This window comes from Eschrichtius robustus, chromosome 15 (genome assembly GCF_028021215.1).
Source record: "Eschrichtius robustus isolate mEscRob2 chromosome 15, mEscRob2.pri, whole genome shotgun sequence".
Lineage (NCBI taxonomy): Eukaryota > Metazoa > Chordata > Mammalia > Artiodactyla > Eschrichtiidae > Eschrichtius > Eschrichtius robustus.
This window is the reverse complement of record NC_090838.1, coordinates 18,761,439-18,786,668: the sequence shown is the minus strand read 5'-3', so window position 1 is coordinate 18,786,668 and position 25,230 is coordinate 18,761,439. Positions and strand designations below refer to the sequence as shown.

The 25,230-nt window shown below is 45.6% G+C and overlaps 2 protein-coding genes across 3 annotated transcripts in view; both read right to left on the bottom strand.

The window, feature by feature from the left end:
• Nucleotides 1-592: 592 nt before the first annotated feature.
• MFSD2B (MFSD2 lysolipid transporter B, sphingolipid) lies at nt 593-12,395 on the bottom strand. Its single transcript, XM_068564143.1, has 14 exons — nt 12,093-12,395; nt 8,619-8,744; nt 7,323-7,447; nt 6,677-6,800; nt 6,277-6,355; nt 6,056-6,186; nt 4,092-4,182; nt 3,854-3,975; nt 3,341-3,424; nt 2,960-3,040; nt 2,623-2,732; nt 2,108-2,251; nt 1,548-1,718; nt 593-740 (listed from the first exon to the last, which is right to left on the bottom strand). Exons 1-14 carry the CDS (start codon nt 12,393-12,395, stop codon nt 716-718), a joined length of 1,716 nt encoding a protein of 571 aa, XP_068420244.1. The 3' UTR covers nt 593-715.
• A 4,567-nt stretch (nt 12,396-16,962) lies between these two features.
• UBXN2A (UBX domain protein 2A) overlaps nt 16,963-25,230 on the bottom strand; it is a 44,199-nt gene continuing 35,931 nt past the window's right edge. For both annotated transcript variants that reach the window (XM_068564741.1, XM_068564740.1), the window contains exons 5-7: nt 24,087-24,224; nt 22,754-22,912; nt 16,963-18,433 (exon numbers count right to left, since the gene is read on the bottom strand). In XM_068564741.1, the coding sequence (XP_068420842.1) occupies nt 18,241-18,433; nt 22,754-22,912; nt 24,087-24,224 (490 nt within the window). In that variant the 3' untranslated portion in view covers nt 16,963-18,240. The remainder of the gene's footprint in view (nt 18,434-22,753; nt 22,913-24,086; nt 24,225-25,230) is intronic.

The following is a 25,230-nucleotide window of genomic DNA, read 5'->3' as shown; positions in this document are numbered from 1 at the left end:
AACTTTCAGAAAAATATTTCCACAAAAATAACGTTTGTTGATAAAAATGATGGCTCTTCGGTGGCTCAGTATCAGTCAGTGTCCACTTCTAGAAACAGTGTCATCAGCTCAGCTGTACAAAGGGAAAGAGACACCTCATGCCCTGCTCAGTCTATCCCCACCACTGGCCCCATTCGCTCCCTCTGGGGTCTGTTGGCCTCGCTGCATCTGTCTCTCTCCTAACTGGACATCCCAGCATGTCCATCTGTCCCCACTCTGCCCACTCACGTGCTGTCAGCCTCTCTCAGACATCCAGTGGAACATCAGGGGAAACGAGTTCTGTGTGCCTGTCCTGTCAGGTAGCTTTGCCATCCAAGCAGGTTGGTGGGCTTGGTGCTCCCACAGGAAGTCTGCAGACCAGGCTGGTAGGGGCTTCCTTTTTCCAGGGATAGTTGCTACTGGTATGCTTTCCAGGTCACAGGTTGCCTGGAGCTGGGTAGTCAGGGGCACAGGCCTGTCTGAGATGTCCTGCAGTCAACAGGCAAGACATGACAGGCGGGGGTCCTGGAGCCCAGGCCACTCTCTTCAGGAGAGCCACTGAAGACGCCATATCCCAGGGGAAAAGACGGGTCGTGTGTAAACTGTGAAGCAGGGGTGCCGAAGGGCTGAGAAGAAGGGGGGGCTTGGAACCCAGAAGACACTGCTCCTGCCGTTCCAGCTCACAGGAGTCTCAAATTCAAGCGAGGCTGTAGCTGGTCCTCCTGTCGGAAAGGGAAGAAGCCAAAGGGAAGGATGAGGTGGGTGGGGTCCCGTGGAAGTGTCAGTGGCTGCTCCTTGTCTCTCTAGCAACTCCTCCCCTTCTCAACCCTGTGAATGAAGCTAAACCCCTGTTCTTCCAAGTCCCACCAAGCAGTTCCCCATCCACGTGTTATTCCCCGAGTGTAGCGCATGATCTCAGTAAGATGGGCTGGAGTCCCAGGCCGTCCACAGCAAGCAGTGAGGGACCCATGACAAAGCCACTTCCTGCCTGTCGTGCGTGGTCCTCTGTATCTACATGGACTCGTGTTTGTAAATGCGTGAGCATCGGCAAAAACGTGGACAAGGCTCACGAACGTCTGCTGGACCAGACGTGTTGACACTGCAGCGCCTGCTTGGCCTCAGGCTCTGGGCTGAGCTCTTGAGACACAAAAATGAAGAAAACAGACCCAGCTTTCAAGGTCCCCACAGTCTACTGTGAAAGCCAGACAGTGGGCAGATGGGATCGGTGGTTCGCAGGGGGAAGAACAAGGTCAGAGAGAGCTGCTCAGTGCAGCCTGCGGCGGGGAAGAGTGGGAGACGACTCCCAGGTTTCGGCTCCCAGGCTGGAACGTGGTGCCATTCACTGGGACCGGGGCACAGCAGGAGCAGCGATTGGGGAAGAAGATAAATTCGGTTTGGGGCCCATTAAGACTGACTGCCATGCTTGTGGGACATCAGGTGGAGATGACCAAATGAGAGCCGTGCACATCTGCCTGCTTCCCGGGCGTTGGCAGCCCTCCTGTGTATACCGGTGTGCGAGAGGTGCCTACCTCCCAAGGGAGCGGGAGCTGGTCCGACTTGGCACCTTTGGAGCGGGGCTGACCATGAGGATACACAGACCGATGAGGATCATGCAGGTGGGCACGGCACCGATGAGGACCTTGAGGGTCACCACTACCTGCTCCGCCTGCTTGCAGGCTCCTGACTCGTACCCCGCAAAGCTGGGGAAACACCATCCCACGCATCCAGCTCAGAGCCTGGCTTCCTGACGGAGGGGTCCCAAACGCCCAACCACCACGCTATCCTGAAACTTGGATAGTTTCCTGGCCAGATCAGCCTAACTATGGGGGACGGGAGTGTGAGGGAACGAACAGACCAGGGAGGAGTTCAGAGAAAGCTGAGAATGTGGGAAGCAGAGGCTTCAGAAGGGGTACAGCCACCAAGAAGGGTCCCTCCCAGTCATGTGCACAGAGAAAGCTAGGGTGGAGGTTCCCACACACCCTCCGGACCCACGGGTGACCCCTGGCTGGCTAAGGTGGGGGACTCTGCCCTTTGCTTCCCACGCCGCTAGTCTTTTGTGCCTCTGGTACAGCCCAGCTCTGTGACTCACTCCAGGCTGAGAGTGGAGATGCCCAGGGCGCCTGCACCTGAAAGCTTGGTGAAGAAGACATAGGATGAGTAGAAGATGGTCTCCAGCCCTGGGCCGTGCTGGTGCTGCAGCTGGAATTCATCCACCACATCTGGAAGCATGGACCTGGGGGAGGGGGCTACAGAATTATCTCTTTTATCCCCTCAACAGCCACCAGCCTGGGAGCTCTCTGAGGACAGAGAGTGAGTCAGATTCACCCCTGGGTCCCCGCTGCCCAGGACCGGCCCACAGAGAGTCAGGCAGTAAGTGTGCTTATATTTCCCCAACACACAGCTGTCCACCATGCCTGCTGCCTGGCGCTCTTTCAGGAGGGCTCCACAGATGGCGCTGGCAGCCTCCATCTCCCGCAAGGGGGAGAGCCCCTCCCCAGCACAGCCTGTGCACAAGGGGCCTGGGACAGCAGGTTGATGTGAAGGAGGGATACCCAGTAGGAAGGACGTGAGGCTCCCACTCCCATTTCCCTTCACCCAGCCTACCAGGGTAGCAGCAAGGACACAGCAGTGCTCACGCCAGATACAAAGGCCACGACGTATGCCACGGGTGCTGTGGGCACAGCAGCCAGCAGGATTGCAAATGGCACCATCCCCTAGGGAGACAGACACACTAGCTGCTCCCTCCACCTGCACCCCCCGCTCAACTGCTCTTTGATTCACACACTCACCGCTTTACTGATGACCCCCTGCGCCTGGTCCCGTGCTAGGCACTGAGCACGCGGTGAATATAGACGCGGCCCTGCCGGCCCCCAGGAGGCTCAGGCTCCAAGGTCACCGCCCCCGCCAAATCCCTCCAGGCCTTGCTTCCTGCCTCACTCACAAAGATCCCGAAGGCCGACATCCTCTTCCCAAATCGCTGCAGAACCCACTCCCACATCGGGGTGCTCAGCACTGCCGAGACCTGTGAGCAGACAGAATCATCACAGCCCAGGACACGCCGCCAGCGCCTCTGCCAGGCCCTCAAAGCCCTTTTAGGTGGGACGCTCGACGTTGACCTTGCCCCCTGGTTGGAAACAGTGGCTGTGAACTTTATGACCCTGGCCCCAATTCCACCCTCTGCTGAAATGCAGGTGACCAAGACCACAGCAGAGTCCAGAACACTGAGCACCGGAAGTCCGGCCACGTGTGTCATGTCAAGGATCACACATCCCCAACTCAGGCCCCCGAGCGCCCTTGCCTCTACCGCCCCAGGTCCCCTCACCAGGATGGTTAGCACCAGGCTCTGCACATGGTCATGTAGCCGGGAGGCGTGTGTACAGAACAGGACCAGGTAGCTCTGCTCCACCTGAGGAGGTCGACAGCAAGTGGGCATGTATGGGAAATGGCAGAAACGTGGAAGTCAAGGGCAAGGCCAAGGTCTCAAGTCTGGCCTCCCCTTTGGGACCTCAAGCGTCCGGTTCCTGCCGCCATCACGCAGTCCCCTCCCCAACAAAGGACGCTCATCCCTGACACAGGTATAAATGCCATTCCTAGTCCCCCTTCCCGGCACAGCTGAGAACCATCCCAGACACCGTCAGCTTCCTGGTGTCTGGGCCCCGACCCTGCCCAGCCCCACAAGCTCTAGGCAGGTTTCTCTCCTCCCAGCACCAGCCTCGTCGGGGGGTTGCCAGCCACTGGTTTCTCTCTGGTGCGGTGGGGACGAGAGACACCTGAACCTACGCAGGGTCAGTATGGCCAGAGCCAAGCCAGTGGGCATCAGCCTGGCCAGAGGTACCTGAACGGCTGCCGAGATGAACAGGAAGGAGATGACCAGCTTCAGGTAGGGTGGGTGCCGGACTGTGAGGCGTAGCCCAGCCAGGAAGCTCAGGCCCTGGCCGGAGGCTCGGGGAGAAGCATCTGCAACACGGGAAGGGGACATCTTGGCTTGGTGGAGTTCAAAACCAAAACCCACGCCCAAGAGGAGCCCGGCCGCAGCTTCTGCTTCCCACACTCTGCCTGCACCCCGCACCCACCTGGTCGCTCCTTCACCCCCAGGCAGAGCAAACTACTGCACACGGGGTAAGTCACAGCAACCACAGTGGCTGCAATGCAGTAGAGACGAGTCTGTGGGACAGGACAGAACTTCAGTGGGGGTGATGTCTCCAACCCACGGAGGTGGGGATACCCAGGGGCCGGGCAGGAGTACCTCCCAATGGGAGCAGAGGGACCCTCGGCCCAAGCCCAAGGATGCTGGGTGCCCCTCCTCCCAACCAGCCCAGCAGGAGAGGGAGATCTAAGGGCCCAGAGTGGTCCTTCTGCTGACCCTCTGCCTCCTGCGGGCATCCATGCCACCATGGGTCTAAGCCCCCTTCGCCTCTCTCTCTCTTTTTTTTAAGCAAACGTTCATTGGGGCTGATTTCTGCATGCTAGACCCTGAGGTTACGTTGATGAATAAGTGATCCTGTGCATCCACAATAAGGGGCTTGGAGTGGGTGGGGAGACAGATCCATGAGCAGACAGTGTGATGCATGATGACGCAGATAAATGTCAAAACCAGAACGGTGCTACCTAACATTCAGAGGAAGACACATATGTAATAAAATACATTTAAGGCATGCATGGGAGTAACAGTCACCCAATTCAGGATAGGGGTTGCCTTTGGTGTGGGAAGAAAGAGGGAGATGGGCAGGGCTTCTTCACCAGTGTGGATCCAGCACAGTTGCGCAGGGTCCCACATTCAGAAGGCACTGCACTTGGGAGTTAATGCTCTGCTGTCTTGAAATTCGTGATGATTTTATCTATGAATTTGTGTTTTGCAAGTGAAGTCGGTGGAACAACAGAGCTGGAACTACCAAGAGGCACCTGAATGCTTCTCGCCTTGGCTCACACGAGGCTCCACCTCCCGGGGGGGGGGGTGGGTTTTCAGCCTCCTGCTCCCTACTTCTTGGCATCCCAGGCCCCGCCCGGGCTCCTGCTCCCCAACCCAAGGCCACTGCCACCCTCTGTTCCACCCTCACCCAGACAGTGACCCAGTAGCTTTGGGGAGGGCACTTGTAGAGGCCTCAGTGGGGCCTAGGCATGGAAGCGGGGAGGGTAAATCTGCAGGTCGCAATTCCTCTGATCCCAGGCTCATAGCACCATGATGGGGTTTGAGGGCAACTGGGCAGTCTGAGTCTCTCCCCGACCCGGATTCAGGCAATCCCTAGATTGGGGCAGTAGGCCATGGGAAGGGGAAACTGACTTCCGCACTCTCTCTGGGGCTCTACAGCTTCATTTTGCACTGTACTCAGGCAAATTCTGTAGTTGGGCTACAGATGGGTCTGGGGATGGGTGGGTACACAAGGACTTCATTGTAATGTTTTCTTACGGGTGGTGAACCATGGGTGTTGGTGGTATTATTCTCATACCATTAATTCCCAAATGTTGGTGGAGGTGAGTGATGTCATTGGCTTAAGGAGAAAGGGCTGGGTGGGGGGGGGATAGAAGATGAACTTGATGGATAAATAGATGCACGTCCCCTAATTGCTGAAAAGGGACCTGCTTTGAGAAGACAGGAAGGGGTACTAACCCTTTCACACTGGGGATGGGGTTGGCGTCGGCAGTCGCCCGTTCAGGGATGGGTAGGACGGGTCATAGGTCAGGTTTTGCCCAGAGCTCTGCCAGGACACCAAACCGTTCTGCTGTCTCTCTCCCCTGTCCCTGCCTGTGGCCCTTCCCCACCCCTGTCCCTTCTCTGGGGTCCGCCTCCTCCCCTCCAGATGGCCTGCTGATCTGTTGTTTGACTCCATGTTTAGAAGGCACCCAGCAGAAGCAGATTTAGCAGGGAGGACGGAGGGCATGGGCTCAGCTACAGGAGCAGGGAAGGAATGAGAGGGCCTGGTGTGCAGAGCTGAGCCCCCAAACAACCATGAAGAGACCTGGGGGAGAAACAGCCCTGGAAGAAAGAAGTGACCCCGAAGCGGGGGTCCCAGGGGGTCCGGGTAGCCTGGGCACTCACCGCGTTGGGGGAGACGGCCACTTGTCCTGGGAGCGCAGTCTCCTTGCACCTGTGGGACCCGTGGGCACCAGACACGATGAGTCCATGCACAGTGGCTCCCATCAGCGTGCCCGCCATCTCCAAGGTCATCCCTGGGACACAGCATGGAGCAAGGTGACAGCTCGTGGGGCCAGGGGCAGAGCCATCCCACCCCGCCCCACCCCATGCCTGCCTGCACTCACGGTACACGGTGGCCGAGTCCCGCTCCCTGGGGCTGGGGGTCAAGAGCATGGTCAGTGCCGTGTAGGGCACCTGGAAGAACTGGGGCACCGGGCAGAGCTTAGGATGGCGCCTACCGCCAGACTGCCAACCCAGGCCAGCAGCTTCCCGAGGCCAGGCCTGCGCCAGGCTGGCACGTCCCCACTGATCCCCTCAACCCGGAGTTAGGGGCTGAGGCTGAGGGACAGGAGGGGCACCCAGCCTAGAGCCCACGAGAAAAGCTAATGGTCGGTGGCCACCTGGTAAGCAGGTGGGCAGCGGGGACCTGGACCCCTACCCCCAGCACACACACACTTCAGAGGGGCCTCCAGGCAGCACTGGGGTTCCAGGAGTCCAGGCCGAGGAAGGAGGCCACCTGCTTACCGTGGCCAGGGCCTGGAACAGGCAGTAGAGGGCCGTGTACCAGAGGCCTCGCAGGCTGGTGAAGGGGGGCAGGAACCACAGGAAGAAGGAGGCCACGGCAAGGAACGGCGTGCAGCCCAGCACCCTGTGGAAGCACAGCCCGGGTGGAGCGCCCCACGGCGCCAGGACGGAGGACGCAAAGGGTGGGCCTGGAGCAACCTCACCCCTCTGGGCTCGAGCTCTTGGCCCCTGGAGAAGCCCTGGGCTGGGGCTCTCAGGGTGGGAGCCATGGAGGGGGAGAGGTGGCCAGGAGTGGGCGCCGGGGCACTTAGTGGCTGGGTGGTGCCATTCCCTGTTCCCAGGGCCCGGGGGCACAGGCAGGTCTCATCTTCTCTGTGAGACCTTCCAAGACACCCAGCTCAGCATGGCCACACTCCTAGACCCTCAGGGCCAGGCCTGCAACTCTTGGAGGGTTTGTCCGGCTCCGTGCCACCAGGTGAGGGAGAGGTCTCTGAACACCTGCATGACTCAGTCAGACCCAATCCATTCCTGTCACCTACTGTCCAGACTTGTCCTCTAACCATCCACTAAGAAGCAGATGTGACAAACACAGGGACCTCAAGCCAGGGGTGGGTGCCAGGATCCTGAGGACCATGGGGCTGCTCACCAGGGCATGAGTCGTCCAGACCCTGTCCTCCTGCTTCTGTTGATGAAGAACCCAGCCAAAGGGTCGGCAGCTGCCCCAGACACCTTCCCTCCAAACAGGACAAGTGACACCTGGGCAGCAGGGATCTGAAAGGGACAGGGGAGGGGACAGCCAAGCCCGGCAGAATCAGAGAGGGTGTCTAGGCCTGCCCGCCCATCAGGAGGAAGATCTGGGAAACTGGCAGGGGCCAGAGCCACGGTGCAAAGGTTTTTTGGTCTCTTCCCCAGGACAGGAATCCAGAAGGCTCCGAGGGCTTATCTGCACCAGTAGAGAAGGGGGAGGGAGTGATAGCTGTACCCTAGCACATTCCTGTTATACTTAATGCCCAGTCACTTTTGGAGAAGACTTGAGAGATCCTCCCCTGAAGGGTTCAGTGCAAGAAGGGTGCACTGAAGCTGACAGTCAAAGGCAGACCCTGTGTTTCACAATGAAAATGTTTTATTGATTTTTCTGATTACATAAATGATACACTCATTATAAACACATTCAAACAGTACAGAAAAATATTGAGCAAAGCTCATCTGAAATCCCACCATCCTGAGACAACTACCAGGAGCATTTTGATCATCCTTTCCTGCATTTCCTTATGTGCATTTGCAATTTATAATTTTACACAAATGGGATCATATCAGTGTCATTTTTAAAAATCACGGAAAGATAAATAAATAAATCATGGATACCTTATTAAAAAGTTCTTTTTTGTTTACCCTCTATCCTCCACCATTCCCTCCTATAGCCAACATTAACACACTGGTGGATATCCTTCCGGAATTTACTTTCCCCATGCTCATCCTTTAATCATGTACAGACATATATACATCCATATACCCATGCACCCACATATATGGGGCATGTTTTTGTTTTGCTAAAATAGGATCATTTTATATACCCTTCTCTAAAACTAACTTTTCTCACTTGACAGTGCCTCATGGAAATTCTTCTGAGTCAACTGGTATAGATCTAACTCATTCTTTTGAGTGACTACACAGTAGTCCATTAAGTGGATATAGCCCAACTTATTTTCCAACTACTTCTATATTTTGGGGCATTCATGTTGTTTCCCACTTTTCCACTACAACAGCCTGCAGTAAACATCCTTGAGGAGGCTGGCCTCAATAGCATTTGGTTTTTTCTCAGGCTTGGGTCAGAAGTACCATCTACCAAGGATGATGGGGGTGGAAGTAAAGGTGGGGTGAAAGGACCAGACACCAAGGAAGACAGAAGCAGGGGGCCCCCGAGGCTGCTGCCCACACTCACCTGTGCCACATCGAGCAGGAAAAGTTGCAGGTAAAAGGCTATGGCGCTGGAGGCCACCTGGTTGGGGACCCCTCCAATGCCGTAGCACACCTTCGTACAGAATGAGAGGCGACCAGCTCCGCTGTCCTGGGGGAGACACAGGAGCTAAGCCCCCACAGACACACAACAGCTCCCTCCAGCCCCCTGACTTCCAAAAGCATCCTGAGGTCCCTATGTCTTCAAGGCTTTTCCAGCAACCTCTCAGTCCTAATTTGTCCCAAATCATCTTAAAAGGAAGTAAGACAGAAAAAGGAAAATCCTAAACCATGACCTCTAAGCATTTCCAGGGGGAAGTTCTTCCTTATATTTCCCCACAGTGCTTCCTGCTGCAGTCTGTTTTATTTTCCGAGTCAGCAAGCCAGAGTGAACTGGGGGTCAGGAGGCCCCTAACTTTGCCACCAGCTTCCTGTGTGGACTTTGAATAAATCACTTTATCTCTCTACGCCTCATCTGTCAAATGGATATTCCTGCCAACTTCAAGGGATGTTTTGATGAGCAAATGAGGCAATGGCTCCGGGAGCTGATTGTTAAATATTCGGGACTTTTGCAAGCCAGTGGTTACTGGCAGCCTGAAATCGGCCATGGTGAGAGTATTTACACCACAGAAACCAGTAAACAGCAAAAATCAGAGCTTTTTTTTTTTCTGGAGAGACTGTTTACCAACCCACCACTAAAATGAAGTAATGCTTATGACCCCAAATATATGTGTGTGTATATCCCTATATATATATCCCTAAGCTACCCAGTGAACTCCAGACTCGAAATTAAACTGTCTACTTACAGCCCCACACGGTTGCTAAACAGGCATTTCAGCTTAGTATGGTCAAAACACAGCTCCTGATTTCCATCCCATTGTCCTAACCTCTTAACCCTACTGTCCCCATTGCATTAAACAGCCCCAGTGTCCACTCAGCAGCTCAGGCCACAAACCTAGGAGTCATCCTTGATTCCTCTTTCCCAATTCCCCTGTCTAATCTATCAGTGAGAGCCTCCTAAGTGGCTTCTCTGCTTCTACTCTCGTTACCTACTATCCACTCTCCGTCCAGAAGCCCAACTGATCTTTTCATAACATAAATCAGATTGTGTCTCATCTCTGCTTAAAACCCTCTAACAGGGCTTCCCTGGTGACGCAGCGGTTAAGAATCCGCTTGCCAATGCAGGGGACACGGATTCGATCCCTGGTCCGGGAAGATCCCACATGCCGCGGAGCAACTAAGCCCGTGCGCCACAACTACTGAGCCTGCGCTCTGGACCCCGTGCTCCACAACAAGAGAAGCCACCGCAATGAAGAGTAGCCCTGGCTCGCCGCAACTAGAGAAAGCCCGCCTGCAGCAACAAAGACCCAAAGCAGCCAAAAAAATAAATACAAATAAAATAAATAAATTAAAAAAACAAAACAAAACAAAACAAAAACCCTCTAACAGCTTGCCATTACAGTTTGAATAAAACTCCAAGTCCTTCCCATATTGCCTGCAGGAGCCCACCCAATCAGCCCCCACTCCCTTTCCTAGCTCACTTCAGATAGCTCTCTTCAACCATGGTAGCCTCCTCCTTCTTGTTACTCAAAACGACCTTTTCTGTTGCTGCCTCAGCGCCTTTGCACTTCCTGTCCCTTCTGTCTGGAAGGCTCTTCCTCTCAGTCTTTGCAAGAGCTGACTCCTTGCCATTCAGGCTGAAGCCTAATGTCATCTCTTTAGAGAGGCCTTCCCTGACGACCCAACTCTCTCTCTCAATTGTACTTACTACAGGATATATTCTTATTCATTTCCTGCCTCTCCCCACCAGCATATAAACTCTCTGAGAGCATGAACTATATAACTTTGATTCACCACCATGTCCCCAGTACCTAGAACAATGCTGGGCATATAGACACTCAATATATATATTTGTTAAAAGAATAAATGCCACGAAGACACTGTGGAAAGTGCTATTTCTTCCAAAGACGCTGGGAATCCTTCTTTTTCATCTTTTGCCTGGGGATGGGAGGGGGAGTGGAGAGGACCACGGCTTCACCCATTTTTGTATCTTGCCAGACACCCCAAATGAAAGGAAGGTCTTCCCAGATAAGGGTTTATCAAGTCCTCTGCACTCTTCCTACCCACACATGAGGCAGGATGTGGTCTCCTTTTCTGATATTTTTGTGAACACTATTTCAACTTCCAGAAAGCTTAACAACAGGCAGAATCCAACATGATAGCTCTCCCCCCACCCTGCCCCCTCCATAATGGGACTCTGGTTTCCCACGAAACATACCTATCAAGTTTCTGATACATAGAAGGCCCTTGAAACAGACATTCCAGCTGAAACTAGGTATATGATAGAATCTCGGAATCTTGAGGAAGACAATTTTACCTACTTAAGTCATAAGCCCTTCACAGTCAACTGAGATCAAGTTTCAGAGTTAGACAAATTCGACAAATTTGAATGCAAATTCTCTGCCATTTCTAGCTGTGTGACCCAGGACAAGGCACTCAGCGTGCTGAGCTTCATTTCCTCACATTTAAAATGGGGATAATACACCTCATAGAGTTGTTATGAGAATTAAATGCTAGCATTTCATGGACCATGTTTCCCCTCTAGCCATTCATCTCACCCTGAATTTGTAAATCTCCCTGGGAAGTGAGAGTCCCCAGAGGGCCTCTTAATCTTGCTTTTTCTTGGAGGCCACAATCTTTTGCTCCGAGGTGCCGGAGAGGAAGCACTGAGTCAGCATAGGGAATTGAAGCCACAGACAGAATGAACGCGTTGAGCACAGGGCGGGCAGTGGATTTTTGCATTCGGCAGGAAAGTTCAGACATCCTAACTCCTCTCCAACACAGCCACCCTGAATGACATGCGCCCCAGCCCCATCCAGGGGGTGGGGGGAGGGGGGATGCGAGGGGCTGAGGGTGCCCCTAGGTTCCCGCCTGCCCGCCACCCTCACTTGGGAGCCTGGTTGCCAGGAAGGACATCTCTAGAGGCAGTCTCCTCAAGGACAGCCTGGCGCCTGGAGGAAGCCAGGTTTGAGAGGGTCGCTGTGGCTGCCCACAGCACCTGCCCGGACACTGGGGAAGGGAGGCAGCCTCCTCACGCACAACTCAACGTCCTGCCTGCCCAGGGTGCAGGGGACCTGGGGAAGACCTGGAGTGTGGCGGACAAGAGCCCTAGACTGGCCCTGGCCCTGCCTGACTAGTTGAAGGAATCCGCAGCTTACTTCGCTTGCCTAGGACTCGGTTTCCCATCCTGTTCTCTTTGGGGCTCCCGAACACCCTCAAGCCTCTCGGCTCTAAACTGTCAGACCCCACCAGGGGCAGTTCAACAACCTGGAGGCTTGCCGGGGCTGGCTGAAGGCCTACGCCCAGACGCCCGGAAGGTCCCCGGGGCCCCTCCAGCCCAGCGCCCGCTCTGCGCCTGGCTCAGCCCCCGCGCCCCTCGCGCCCCTCGCTTTGCGCTCACCGAACCGGGCTCCAAGGTGTGCGCTTCCGGCGGGGGCGGCGGCGGCGTCTCAACTGGCGGGGCCGGGGTCCCTTCGGGGGACACTGCCATGGCGCACGGCTGCACGCGCACTGCGGCCGTCGCCCTCGGTGTTATCGCCGGGCCGCCCCCGCGGGGAGGGCGGCTCCCGGGCCGAGAGGGCGCGGCGCGAAGAGGGGCGGGCTGGCGGGCGCGCCCCGGGCCGGGGGCAACGCGCGGGAAAACAGGGAAGCCGCGAAGTGCGTGGGTTCGGTTTCCCAAAGTGAAAAACGCCAGAGCCCACATTTGCCGGGTGAAAGGCTGGCAAGTCACTCGGGACCGTTTTCCTTGGGGTAGGTCTCCGAGGGAGTGAGAGCCAGCGGCCGTTCGCGCTAAACTCGCCTGCTAAATCCTCGTGAAAGTCGACAAACAAGTTCACGAGAAAAACGAAGCAATAGAATTGACCTGCTCAGACTATGACTGAGTAGGCTTACAACCCTCTTTAAAAAATTGACATAGGATGCCCGAAATACACATTCTCCAGCCTCATACAGATAAAGGGTATGGCCAAGTAACTAAGTCCTGGCCAGTGAAAAAAAGCTGAGTGGTGTAGGCAATTTCCCAGAAAGGTCCTTAAAAGGGAAGGGGTCACATCACATACAAAAATTAACTGAAAACCCATCACAGACCTACGTGTAAAGGCTAAAACTATAAAACTCTTAGAAGAAAGCAGGAGCATATCTTCATAATCTTGGGTTAGACAAATGTTTCTTAGATAGGATGCCACAAGCATAAGTTGGACTACATCTAAATGAAAAACTTTGTGTTGTAACCTATGCAACCAGTGAAAAGACAACCCACAGAATGGGAGGAATGTTTGCAAATTGTTAAGGATTTGTACTGGAATATATAAAGAACTCAAAACTAAACAGTAAAAAGATAGCCCAATTAAAAATTCGGCAAAGGATTTGAATAGATATTTCTCCGAGATAGACAAATGGGCAACCTCATGTCATTAGGGAAATGCAAAACTACAAGATACCACTCCACTAGGAGGGCTATAATTATATAAAAAGACAGTAACAAGCATTGGGGAGAATGTGGAAAATCATACATTGCTAGTGGGCATGTAAACTGTGCAGGTGCTTTGGAGAAGTCTGGCAGTTCTTCGCAAGTTAAGTATGAAATTATATGACCCAGCATTTATTCCACTCCTGAGGATGTAACAGAGATGAAAACATGATCACGCAACAACTTGAACACAAATGTTCATAGCAGCACTATTTTTAATAGCTAAAAAGTGGAAACAACCCGAATGTCCATCAACGAATGGCTATTTAGGATGTTAGGAATATTCATACAATGGACTATTATTCAGCAATAAAAACGACATGGATGAACCTTGAAAACATTATGTTGTGAAAAAAGCCAGTCACAAAAGACCACATATTGTATGATTCCATTTACATGAAATGTCCAAATAAATAAACCTATAGAAAGAACGTAGACTTGTGGCTGTCTAGAACTGAGGGTGGAGAAAGACTATTAATGGGGTTTCTTTTAGAGATAAAAATGTTCTAAAATCAGATTGTGATGGCTGCACAATCCTGTGAATATACTAAAAAAACACTGAGTTGTACACTTTAAATGGGTGAATTGTAAGGTATGTGAATTACATCTCAATAGCTTTTTTAAAAAAGGGAATGGATATGCTTCTTCTACTGGATGAAATGATGAAATGATGAAATGCAAATGTGATGGCTGGTGCCAACAGGCTATCTGAAGATCTCAAGTTAACTGGTGCTGAGATCCGCAGATTAACAATACTGGAGTCATGACTTTTGATCTAGCAGCTCTGAACTACTTCCCTCCGGACTTCTGCATGGGAAATAAAATAAAATGTATTCTGTAAGCCATTATTAGTGTGGATTTCCTATTACATCTAAATCTAACCCAAAAGTATACACTACCCAGTATAAAGCAAGTCATCCCATTTTCTATGCCTCAATTCCTTAATCTAGAAAATGGGCACCTTCAGTTTCCTTGATTGCAGCCCTAGCAAACAGTGCAAAGATAACTAGGTAATGCATGTGTTAAATATTTAATTTCTTGGAAACTAAACAAACTCAAGATGAGTTTCTTTGGATAATTTACGTTTGAACACAACACTTTATATGCAATTTCAGCAGGTTTGGAAACACTTCACTCATAATACTTATACTGTGTTGCATGTACTACCACAATTTTACTTTTGAAGGGAAGTGGGCAACAGAAAAAAAAAAAACACCTCCCTCCCTTTTTTGCACAGAAGTGTAACTGAAAGGCATTTTTTTCCCTAACAGTTACTATTCTGCTTAAAGTGATGGTATATTCCTAATGCAATTTTTAAAGACAAATAGACTTCAATAAATAAAACAGGCCGACAACAATCAAGAAGCCTGCCTTTTGAAACAAAACTGAAGACTGATACACTTAAAAACATCTGAAAAGATGCACACCAATATGTTATTAGTGGTTATCTCTGAATGGTGGAATAATAGGTGAGCTAAAGATCATTTTAGCATAACTGTATAATTTTCTCCAATGAATATGAATTATCTGTGCAAAAAACATACATTTAAATCAAGTGACAAAGAGCCAAATATTAGTCTACTGAATAAGCCACTTCTATTTGAAGATTCAGTGTGATGAGCAATGTTTAAATTAAATGGTTTGTACTAAGAGCAAAGGGGTAAATCTTACTAAGGATTCTTCACGCTAGTTCAACTAAGGACACAAAGGATGGTGTAAGAAATAAACACAACCATTGAGTTAGTATTAAAAATATCACATTTTAACACTTCTGAGTACTAAATGAAAGTAACATTGGTTAAAGTACCTGGCAAACAGAAAGCACCTAATAAATGTTTGCTGATTCTCAAACTGAATGACTCTGCCAAATAAAAATGACAAATGCATCCATATGTAACTATTTCATAACGAACAAATGTAAATTATCTCACTGATCCTTTTAATGAACAGTATTTCATCTTTAAGACAACAGTTCTTTAACCATTAGCAAGATTGCTTTCAAAATACTTTAAGGCACTGAAATAGATGCATACATAATTTCAACACAATTAAGTATAATGAAAAGTATTCTGAAAGACAGAAGTATATAAAATAAATAAGATCACCTTTATAACCTGGATAATGCATAGTAATTTAACCAATAAATTAGAATCTGTAAAATTAGGTATGTACTTCTGCATATGACCCCCAACAATGGTTTTAAACTGATTGATGACTCTTTTGAAACAACTACTTAGGTCAAATTGTATTCCACATCTAAGATGCTGGCTTTATTTTCAAGTTTGCCTTCCCTTACTAAATTCAGTTTGTTTTCTAAAGTCAACATGTTTTGGGTATTCTACATATTTAATTAACAACTTTAGAATTTTTAACTTTAATGTAAAAAGCTTTATCAGATGGTTCTCACTTTAGAAAACCTTTAAGAATATCATCCACATTAATTAGAGTTTTCACAGTTACAAAAATGAGGGTTCTTGCTGATGACAGGTCTTTCTCTACAGAACTTCTCACTGGGGTGTATTCTGCATGTACACACAAGAAAACCTCTAATGTGTCTTCTGGTTAATAATTACTATAAACTGGAAAATCTACAAAGGAGGTCTTTTTATATGTACAAGAAAAATATTTCCAACAAGAAGTCCCTTTATAAAAATATATGGAGAGTCAAAAATTGACTCATATTTATGCAAATGAAAATTATAAAATGCTTCATGACAGGCCTATATGAAACATTTTCTTACAGATTCTTGAAAATATATTAACAATGACTTACGTTATATCTGATTTTACCATCCCCTCACTTTTTTAAGAATGCCATTATTTTTGTTTTACTGAAGAGACGGCTCTACCACAGCCGTAAACGTTACAGACAATAAATATTTTCTATTATATATCTGTTCATTTCTGAGGGTAAATGACAAAAGGAAAAGGCTCTCCTTTGTTCTCCCTCTCTTACTGATAAAAAGACCTCTACCACCTAGAAGGCTGAGAGCCAGAAAAGGAAGCATTCTTAAAATGAACTTCAAACATAAGATATATCTTATAAATCAGGTCATCTAGTTATGTGTATATTTCCCTTTTGTTATCCCTGAGCCTTTAATAAAAACCTCATTTAAATGTTGCAGCCTTGTCTCAGCTGTGCTTACAGAAGATAAAGCACAGGTTTATCTTATGATTAGTTCAGAATTAAAGGGTGGGAGGACAGTCTAAGAACAAACTGGTGGAATACAATAAAATTTAAAGGTCTAACAGTCCGATTTCAGTTGAGTCTTGCACTGTCCATGGTGCAGCACGAAGGTTTTATTTTATTAGGGTGGAAGCTTAGTGCAGGATTTCCTGAAGACTGGTTCTCCTACTACATACCTAAGAATTACTTGAGATTAAAAATGTAGACATCTGGAACCCATCCCAAATACAATGAATCGTTAAAATGTGTGTGGTAGGTGGCAGGTAATAGGCATTCTGAAAAGCTTCCCAAGTGATTCTTCCATATTAAGGCTTGAGAATCACTGCAAATCACTGCTTTATAAGATTAGCTCTTTCAAGGGTTCTGCAAGGTCAAAACTATTTTCATAATTATACTAAGATGTCATTTGCTTTTTTTCACTTTCTCATGAATGTACAGTAGCATTTACTATAGGCTACATGATGTGTGATACTGCAACAGACATATAGAAGCAGATGAGATTCCATCTGTCTTCTTTAAATCAGACAGTAAAGATATTTGCAAAAAATGACATACAATGCCACGTTTCTCACTAAATCTTTTTAAATTTTGGAAAATAGACATTTTTCATAAATATGTTCTTTATATTAACACGTTTATTATTTTTAATGAATATTTTATAACTTTTTATTTTAAATATGATATTAGTATTTATAACCCACATAAACAAAAGGTCTTGAGACCAAAAAGTTTGAGAACTGCTCTTTCCAGCAGACATCCAGCACCCTATGAACATTACTGCTGTTAGGCATGGCCACTTAGTTCCTTGGCACATTCAATGTATATTTCACTTTAAATATGATTCAGTAGATCGTCTGCAAAAAGCTTCTTAAACTTATTGTCAGGCAAGGGGATTTAACCTGACAGGGAAATACTGAAGTGTAACCAGTTTTAGTTAAAAATCTAGCATGTTTTCCTTAGTGACATCAGAATGTAATAAATAATCCTTTGATATATAAATGGGCTGTGTGATGTATGAAATAGAAAACCATACTTTACATGACGCATTTAAAAAATGTCAATTAGTAACGTGACAACACTAGCATTAGATTCTACGTGGATGGTGGCAAACAAATGGCCCACTCCAAATGTTAACTAAGAACCCCTAATTTCTGAAAGAAAATAAAGTAAGGGATAAACTGCGGTTCCTAGAGAAAAAAGAATTCTTTTAAATTTGTACGTTTTGAAAATGTTGAAATGTATGTCAGCAGATTGATACTGACATTATACTAAGCTACACAATTTTATTCTTAAATGAAAATACATCCCAGATACTGTTGCCAAGTTAATATTTGAGTGTATCTTGCCATTAGACAATGCAAATTGGGAACACTTCTGAGGTTTAGGCATAGCTGTGGTGAAAGCAGTTCCTTCCAGCCTTTTGACTGTATTTCAGATAGATATAAAAAAAATGCATTGATGTTTTTAACCTGCCATGTATAATTTTTTAATGTATTGCTATTTAAAAAAATCTGAGACAGCTAACATTTAAACAAACCACTGCTGTTTGGGAATGATGTTTGAATGAAAGATGCTATGAACATATTTGCTAATTTATACCTTATTAAGATTTTAAATGATATAGTTATTTAATATATTTTACGTTAAATAACTGGTATTTGAAAATAAGTCTATTTTTCTTTCTGAGTAGCCTTCTGGGAAAAGTTCATTGAATATAGTTTCCAGTCATAGTTTATTTTCCTTACTTGTACTTATTTTAAAATCTTCTCATCAGGAGGGAGTTAAATAGTGCAAAGCCCAGCAAATCTGACTTCCCCCCCATTTTGGTGTGCATGTCCACTTATGACCATCATTTTTCTGGAAACTTTCCACTTAGTGTATCAAAAATCAATGTTATGAAAGTTCTTTAAAAGGTTCAGTGGTTTTTTTGAGTCTCTGAATGATTACAGCATTCTGTAAATTGGCTTCTTCCAGTGTGAGTGTTTCATCTAGCAATGTGAGGAAAGGCAGAGCTGTTGCCAGGGAAAAGGGAGGACTTCTTTGAGATCCTTGGTATTTTTCGATGAAGTCTTTGATGTGGCTTACCCTGCAAAATAGTACAAACTATTAATATAATTTTATGAAAACCTGAATTAGCTAATTTAAGGTAATAACTTGTGATGATACCTGGCTATGTTAATACAGAATAATCAAATTATGATGATATAACTACTCACTTGGGCTATCTTTCAAAGGTTCACCCCTGATGATAGTCAGGAATCACTATTCCTTATCTTAGATGTGACAAGGGTATTATAGTTACATTTTGAGTCTCTATTTTTTAGAAACACATTCTGAAATATCTACATATGAAACTATATGAAGTCTGGGATTTGCTTAACATAGTTCAGTGGGAACTGAGTGATGATGGATCACTATATCATCTCTTTGCTTTTGCATATGCCTGAAAGTTTCTATAACAGAAAAATCTACATATCTTGCTCTGAATGGATCAGAAATGGTCCAACCAGTAATCCTACACAGACACAGGCCGTATCTCTTCAATACGATGTCAGGCTGTGCTTCAAATCTAGTCAAGAAAATTCTTAACCCAGTGCAGGTAGATTTTCAGTTAGTATAATGAACACTATAATGTAATATAATCACTGCAATCTTTTTTTTTAATAACAGTGATTTTTAAAAATTTATTTATTTTATTTATTTTTGGCTGCATTTGGTCTTCATTGCTGCACGCGGGCTTTCTTTAGTTGTGGCAAGCGGGGTCTACTCTTCGTTGCAGTGCATGTGCTTCTCATTGCGGTGGCTTGTCTTTGTTACGGAGCACGGGCTCTAGGCGTGTGGGCTTCAGTAGTTGTGGCACATGGGCTCAGTAGTTGTGGCTCACAGGCTCTAGAGTGCAGGCTCAGTAGTTGTGGTGCATGGGCTTCGTTGCTCCGTGGCATGTGGGATCTTCCCGGACCAGGGCTCGAACCCGTGTCCCCTGCATTGGCAGGCGGATTCTTAACCACTGCGCTACCAGGGAAGTCCTCCCAATCACTGCAATCTTGACGGTAGCTCAAAGTTATGTTCATATAAGTATATGCGTGTGTATATAGAAAGGGAAAGTACGTATACAGTTCATCGAAATTAAGATGCCACTGGGAGTTCCCTGGTGGCCTAGTGGTTAGGATCCTGGGCTTTCACTGTCGTGGCCTGGGTTCAATCCCTGGTCGGGGAACTGAGATCCTGCAAGCCAGGCAGCACGGCCAAAAAAAAACCCCTGAGATGCCACTGATTCTAAGACTTGCCATTTTATATACTACTAAAATTTTAAAAAATCCAGATTATGACAAAATAATTTCTTAAACACTTAGAATTTTTATATTTATTGAAAGAGCACTTTTAACTAATTTTCACACAAACATTCATCAAATTACTTACTTCCAAAATAAGATTAGAATAAAATGGTTAAGTCATTCCTAACAGTTGAACGTTATTCAGACTCAGATCCTTCAAATCACTTCTGATTCAGTCATTGATGTACATGTTTTTCCATATAATACTCCCTTCTGTATCATCGGGTGTGTTGATGATACAGCAGTACTTTGAAAAGTACTCCACTACTGTCTCTGGGATGATCTTTCATTGGGCTGACACTTGTTCTGCATGCTTTGAGGCAGATGCCAAGGCAAAGACAATTGTGTCATGACTGCCATATGGCCAACAAGAAATTATAAGGATGCATCCCCATTTCAGAGATGCTAAAATGTGAAAAAATGTGCAAACAAGAATTAATGCGGCTTCCCCGGTGGCGCAGTGGTTGAGAATCTGCCTGCCAATGCAGGGGACACGGGTTCGAGCCCTGGTCTGGGAAAATCCCACATGCCGTGGAGCAACTAGGCCTGTAAGCAACAACTACTAAGCCTGCGTGTCTGGAGCTTGTGCTCCGCAACAAGAGAGGCCATGACAGTGAGAGGCCCGTGCACCGCGATGAAGAGTGGCCCCCACTTGCCGCAACTGGAGAAAGCCCTCGCACAGAAACGAAGACCCAACACAGCCATAAATAAATAAATAAATAAATAATTTTAAAAAAACCCAAAAAACAAAGCTTGGTTCATTATCACTTAATTAAATACCGTTGGCCAGTCAAAGGTTTTTAAATGCTTCAAGTCAGTCAGGGAAAAAAATGGTAGGTGACTATTTGTTACTGAAAATGCCAGAAGTATTTTTCTAGACAAAGAAGTTGGGATTAAAATATTTTATTTCCCTAAAAAGAAACAAACCTGAGTTGTAGACAACAAACTTATGGTTACCAAGAGGGGAAGGGTAGGGTGAGACGAACTGGGAGAGAGGGATTGACATATATACACTACTATGTATAAAATAGATAATAATGAGAACCTACTGGCATACAGGCCAGATATGAGAGGGAGTTGTGGTGGCCCAGATCAGGGAATCCGAGTCCAGGTTGGGTGAAGAGGACGTCTGCACAGGAAAGCGGCCCATCTTCCTGGTGTCAGAGTCTGACCAGCACGAGGAGGGCGCCCATGTAGAGGGAGGCAGGTGGGGACGGTTGCAGTACGAGCAGGGTTAGGAGTGTGTCCACACAGAAGAGGTGTTCAGTGCAGAGTGTCAGAAGCCAAGTTGGGTTAGGAATATAGGAGAGGTGGTGCACAACAGGCTGTCTCAAGCAGAATAAAAAGAGCATCCATACAGAGGAGGGGCCAACTGCAGTGTGTCAGAACCAGAAAGAGGTGGAGAGTGACCACTCATGGGGGAGGATAGGCAGCACTGCCTGCCAGAGCCCAGGAGGGCAAACAGGTCACTGGCATGATGTGATGTGTCAAGAGACCCAGCAGGAAGAGGAAGGCTTCCAGGCTGGGGAAGAGGCAGCAGTAGAAGAAGGGGACTGGTTACATGTAGGAGAACTGATCAATAAATAAATATATTGGGGGCTTTCCTGGTGGTGCAGAGGTTAAGACTCTGTGCTCCCAATGAAGGGGGCCCGGGTTCAATTCCTGGTCAGGGAACTAGATCACACATGCATACCGCAACTAAGAGTTCACATGCCACAACTAAGGAGCCCGCCTGCCGCAACTAAGACCCAGGGCAACCAATAAATAAATATTTAATAAATAAATAAATAAATAAATATAGTGAGAATAACTGGAGCCAAGTTTCTCACTGAAGAAAGTTAAACTGAAGAAAGTGAAGTAGTTACAAATACGGAAAGGGGAAAACTAGAATAAACCCTGTGGTGGTGAACTGAAATTAGAGGTATCTATGTGAACTCATGGTTTTCGCTATGCAAAGATATAGAAATACAGATGTAAATGTGTGTGTATATATATGCATATGTGTATGTATGTATAGACACCTGTAGCTCTTTCCACTCAGAGGGCCTGGGAATGGTGGCAATAAGTATACCTAGCAACCAGATCCTCAATACCCTCGGCCACTAAAAAGAACCAGGGCTTCTTAGAAAACGTACAGAACGAACCTGAAAAAAAATTTTGTGCCAATAAACAAGAAAATGCTCAAAGAATGATGGGAAGATGTAAAAAGTTTAAAGGAGGTCCCAGGGACTTGGAAACCTATATACAATATGTTCCTACTTTAATTAAAATGAAAAAACATTTTAAGATGAGATAAAAGACTGGAAAAATCCATCAAACTAGTAGTAGTGATTATCTCTGGGTGATGGAATTTAACTTGATTTCAATTTCTTTCAGTACTTTCCTGTATTATCATTCCTTTTCTACAATTAACAGAAAAATACACACATAATGCTAATGATCAACTTAAAAACATATTAAAAATAATTCTTTTAAAATTATGTATCTAGGGCTTCCCTGGTGGCGCAGTGGTTGAGAATCTGCCTGCTAATGCAGGGGACACAGGCTCGAGCTCTGGTCTGGGAGGATCCCACATGCCGCGGAGCAACTAAGCCCGTGAGCCACAATTACTGAGCCTGCGCGTCTGGAGCCTGTGCTCCGCAACAAGAGAGGCCACGATAGTGAGAGGCCCGCGCACCGCGATGAAGAGTGGCCCCCGCTTGCCACAACTAGAGAAAGCCCTCACACAGAAACAAAGACCCAACACAGCCAAAAATAAATAAATGAAAAAAAAAAAAAAAGAAGATACAGGATGCCCACTTCAATTTGCATTTCAGATAAACAATGAAAAATATTTTTTAAAAAATTATGTATCTAGGTAAGCAGGAAAACTAATGAAATGATAATCCATAAAACAGACTGAAAATACTTCATTAATGTCCAAGAATTTCCATTGTCATGAAACATTATATTTAGAGAACTATTTATTAAGATCCTTAGTTCTTAAAAATAGCTGTTGACTGACCTGAAAAGAAGAAATACAATTAAAACTTAGGGAACAAATCAGACAAATAATGAAATGGAAGACTCACCTATGAGAAATGTTAAATTTCTGGACAATCCTTTTCCCATTGGCTAACCAGATCTGTATATTAGTGATGGGTTCCAGACTGTTTAGTGGGACAGTAGACAACTTATTTTTATTCTCAACTTCAATAGTCTTCGCTTTAGAAACAATTTTTGGTGTAGCACTAAGAAAATGCAGACAACAAGTCAGATGCATGTTTTTCATTAAGCAGAACTTTATCATTAAACAATTACTATAAAAACTTTACAGTAAGTATAGCTTTTAGGAAGATTTTAGCTAGTCACAGCTGTTCCCTAACACATAAAGATATTAATATCAGTTATATCCATCATACATAATGATTATAGGAATCTAACAAAATTATGCACATCTAAGTAATTTGTAAGCTTGTGGACTGTTACGTAAGTATACTTGAAGAGTATACTTATGTATTTGAATAGTGCCTTACAGAACAATTTTATAGTGCTGACAGATCTATGGGCTTTACCTTTACCTACCCCCCAGGTTAAAATTTCTAAAAGAAATTATAAGTAGTCTGTAGAGAACAGTCCTTGGGTTATAAAGGAAATGAAAGGAAACACAGTATTCCCTCATCACTCTGAAAGTCACATTGGGATATTTTTACATGTGTGGATGAATATGCATTTATATACCGTACCAATCTTGATAATTAATATATGAGAATTCATAAAAATGAAAGCAATCCTATATTTAACCTCTTTGCATATTCTGCCATAGGCATAATTAGATAAGATGAATACTGCAAAGTTTGAAAATATTGGGCTGGTCAATAAGTTCGTTCGGGTTTTTCGGAAGAGCGTATGAAAAACCCGAACGAACTTCTTGGCCAACCCAATAATTAAAGGCTCTGATACTGATACTAACTTTATCAGGCATTGTTTTACTTTTATTACCTCAAAATTCAGATAATGATCAGAGAACACAATGCTGAAGGCATTGGTAACTATAATACAGAACCCTATGTCCAAACGCTAGCCTATGTACTCTGACATTAATGGCAAAGCTCAAGTGGTGGGTGCAAGGGAGAAAAAATGATTTATCCACCCAATTTTGCCCAACGTCCTCATTAAGCCAGGCACTTTTGATCGGATAAAACCAAAAAAGCCACCATGACTTTTTAGTGTAGTGCCAGCATATGTTAATTTACACTAAGGTGAATATGACTTAGAAGTTCTCATAAAAGTTAACATGAAAAATCTCATTTCCAATGGGAGAAATGATAACTCTATATATGTGGTCTACATAGTAAAATAATGACAGGCTGAATATTAGTCAAACCTCTGCTTATGGAAATTACAGATCATGAGCCTACTCACCTTCCCAGTCTGTGACCCTGTCCTGAGAAGGGCTGGAACACAGGCTTCGTTGACATACATACTTCATTTTTCTTATCTTCAACTTTAACATCGACCTCCTCTTTATCAAAAACTCCCTGTAATTCTAAAGGTAATTCCCTTGGAAAGTAAAGAAAGAAAGTGATAAAGCCCCTAATATGTTTTTTCTTTCTCTGAAAAACATACTGTGCATGTAAAAAGAATAGAAAAGTATACAGAAATAAGAGGCATATATATTCTATACAATAAAAACTAAATGTATTTAAAATAATACAGTTAGAGAAAAATCAAGCTCTTATTTCATTCTTTAAAATGAAAATCTAGCTACATGCTGGTTCTAGAAAAACAAGACACAAAAAAATGTAAACACATATAGATTTAAGAAAGAAAATGACAGCCCACCTCCCCCAAAAGTGACAGCCCTTATAATTCCACTCTCACTCTAATAAAAAACTTTGGGGTGTATCTCCTAAATTTTCTCTCTATATATAGTAAAATTCCACATAATAATTATATTTTTTCCAAAGATGGTATCATTCTATGTACATTATTCTGTATTTTGCAAACTGCTTTAAAAAAAAAAAAGCAATATACCACAGAAATCTTCTCATGTTAGTATATGGATATATGTCATTCATTTTTACCACATGCACACTGTTATTCTGTTATAAAGTAGATCAAATGGTACAAACATATAAAATACTCTTTTCATCTTTTTCTTACTGATTTGTAAGAAATATGTATATATTCCATTTACAGGATATATGTGAAAAAAGTATTCCCAGTTTGGCATTTGATTTTACATAATCAAATTTATCTTTCTTATATTGCTTCTGGGATTCATGCCAACTATAACTATATGCAACAACATGGATGAACATCCCAAAGAAATAAGCTGAGTAGACACAAAAAATAAACATATTGCATTTACATAGAGTTCAAAAAAACAGATAAAATGAAAAAATTATAAAGAAAAGCAAAGAACAACTTACTACTAAAGTTAGGATAGCATTACTTCTGTGATATTGCTACAAATAATGTGTAATTTAATCTTATCATGAGGATGAAATCAGATAAATCTGAATTGAGAGACATTCTACATAATTTGGGCCCATAATCTTCAAGT

What these genes read in the sequence shown, in the direction of transcription:
- MFSD2B (XM_068564143.1), bottom strand. Translation starts at nt 12,395, where the DNA reads ATGTGGGCTCTGGCGTTTTTCACTTTGGGAAACCGAACCCACGCACTT. An exon ending in ACACCTTGGAGCCCGGTTCG is followed by an intron (nt 8,745 to 12,092) that starts GTGAGCGCAAAG and finishes TGTCTCCCCCAG; the next exon opens with GACAGCGGAGCTGGTCGCCT. An exon ending in TGTTCCAGGCCCTGGCCACG is followed by an intron (nt 6,356 to 6,676) that starts GTAAGCAGGTGG and finishes CCGGTGCCCCAG; the next exon opens with TTCTTCCAGGTGCCCTACAC.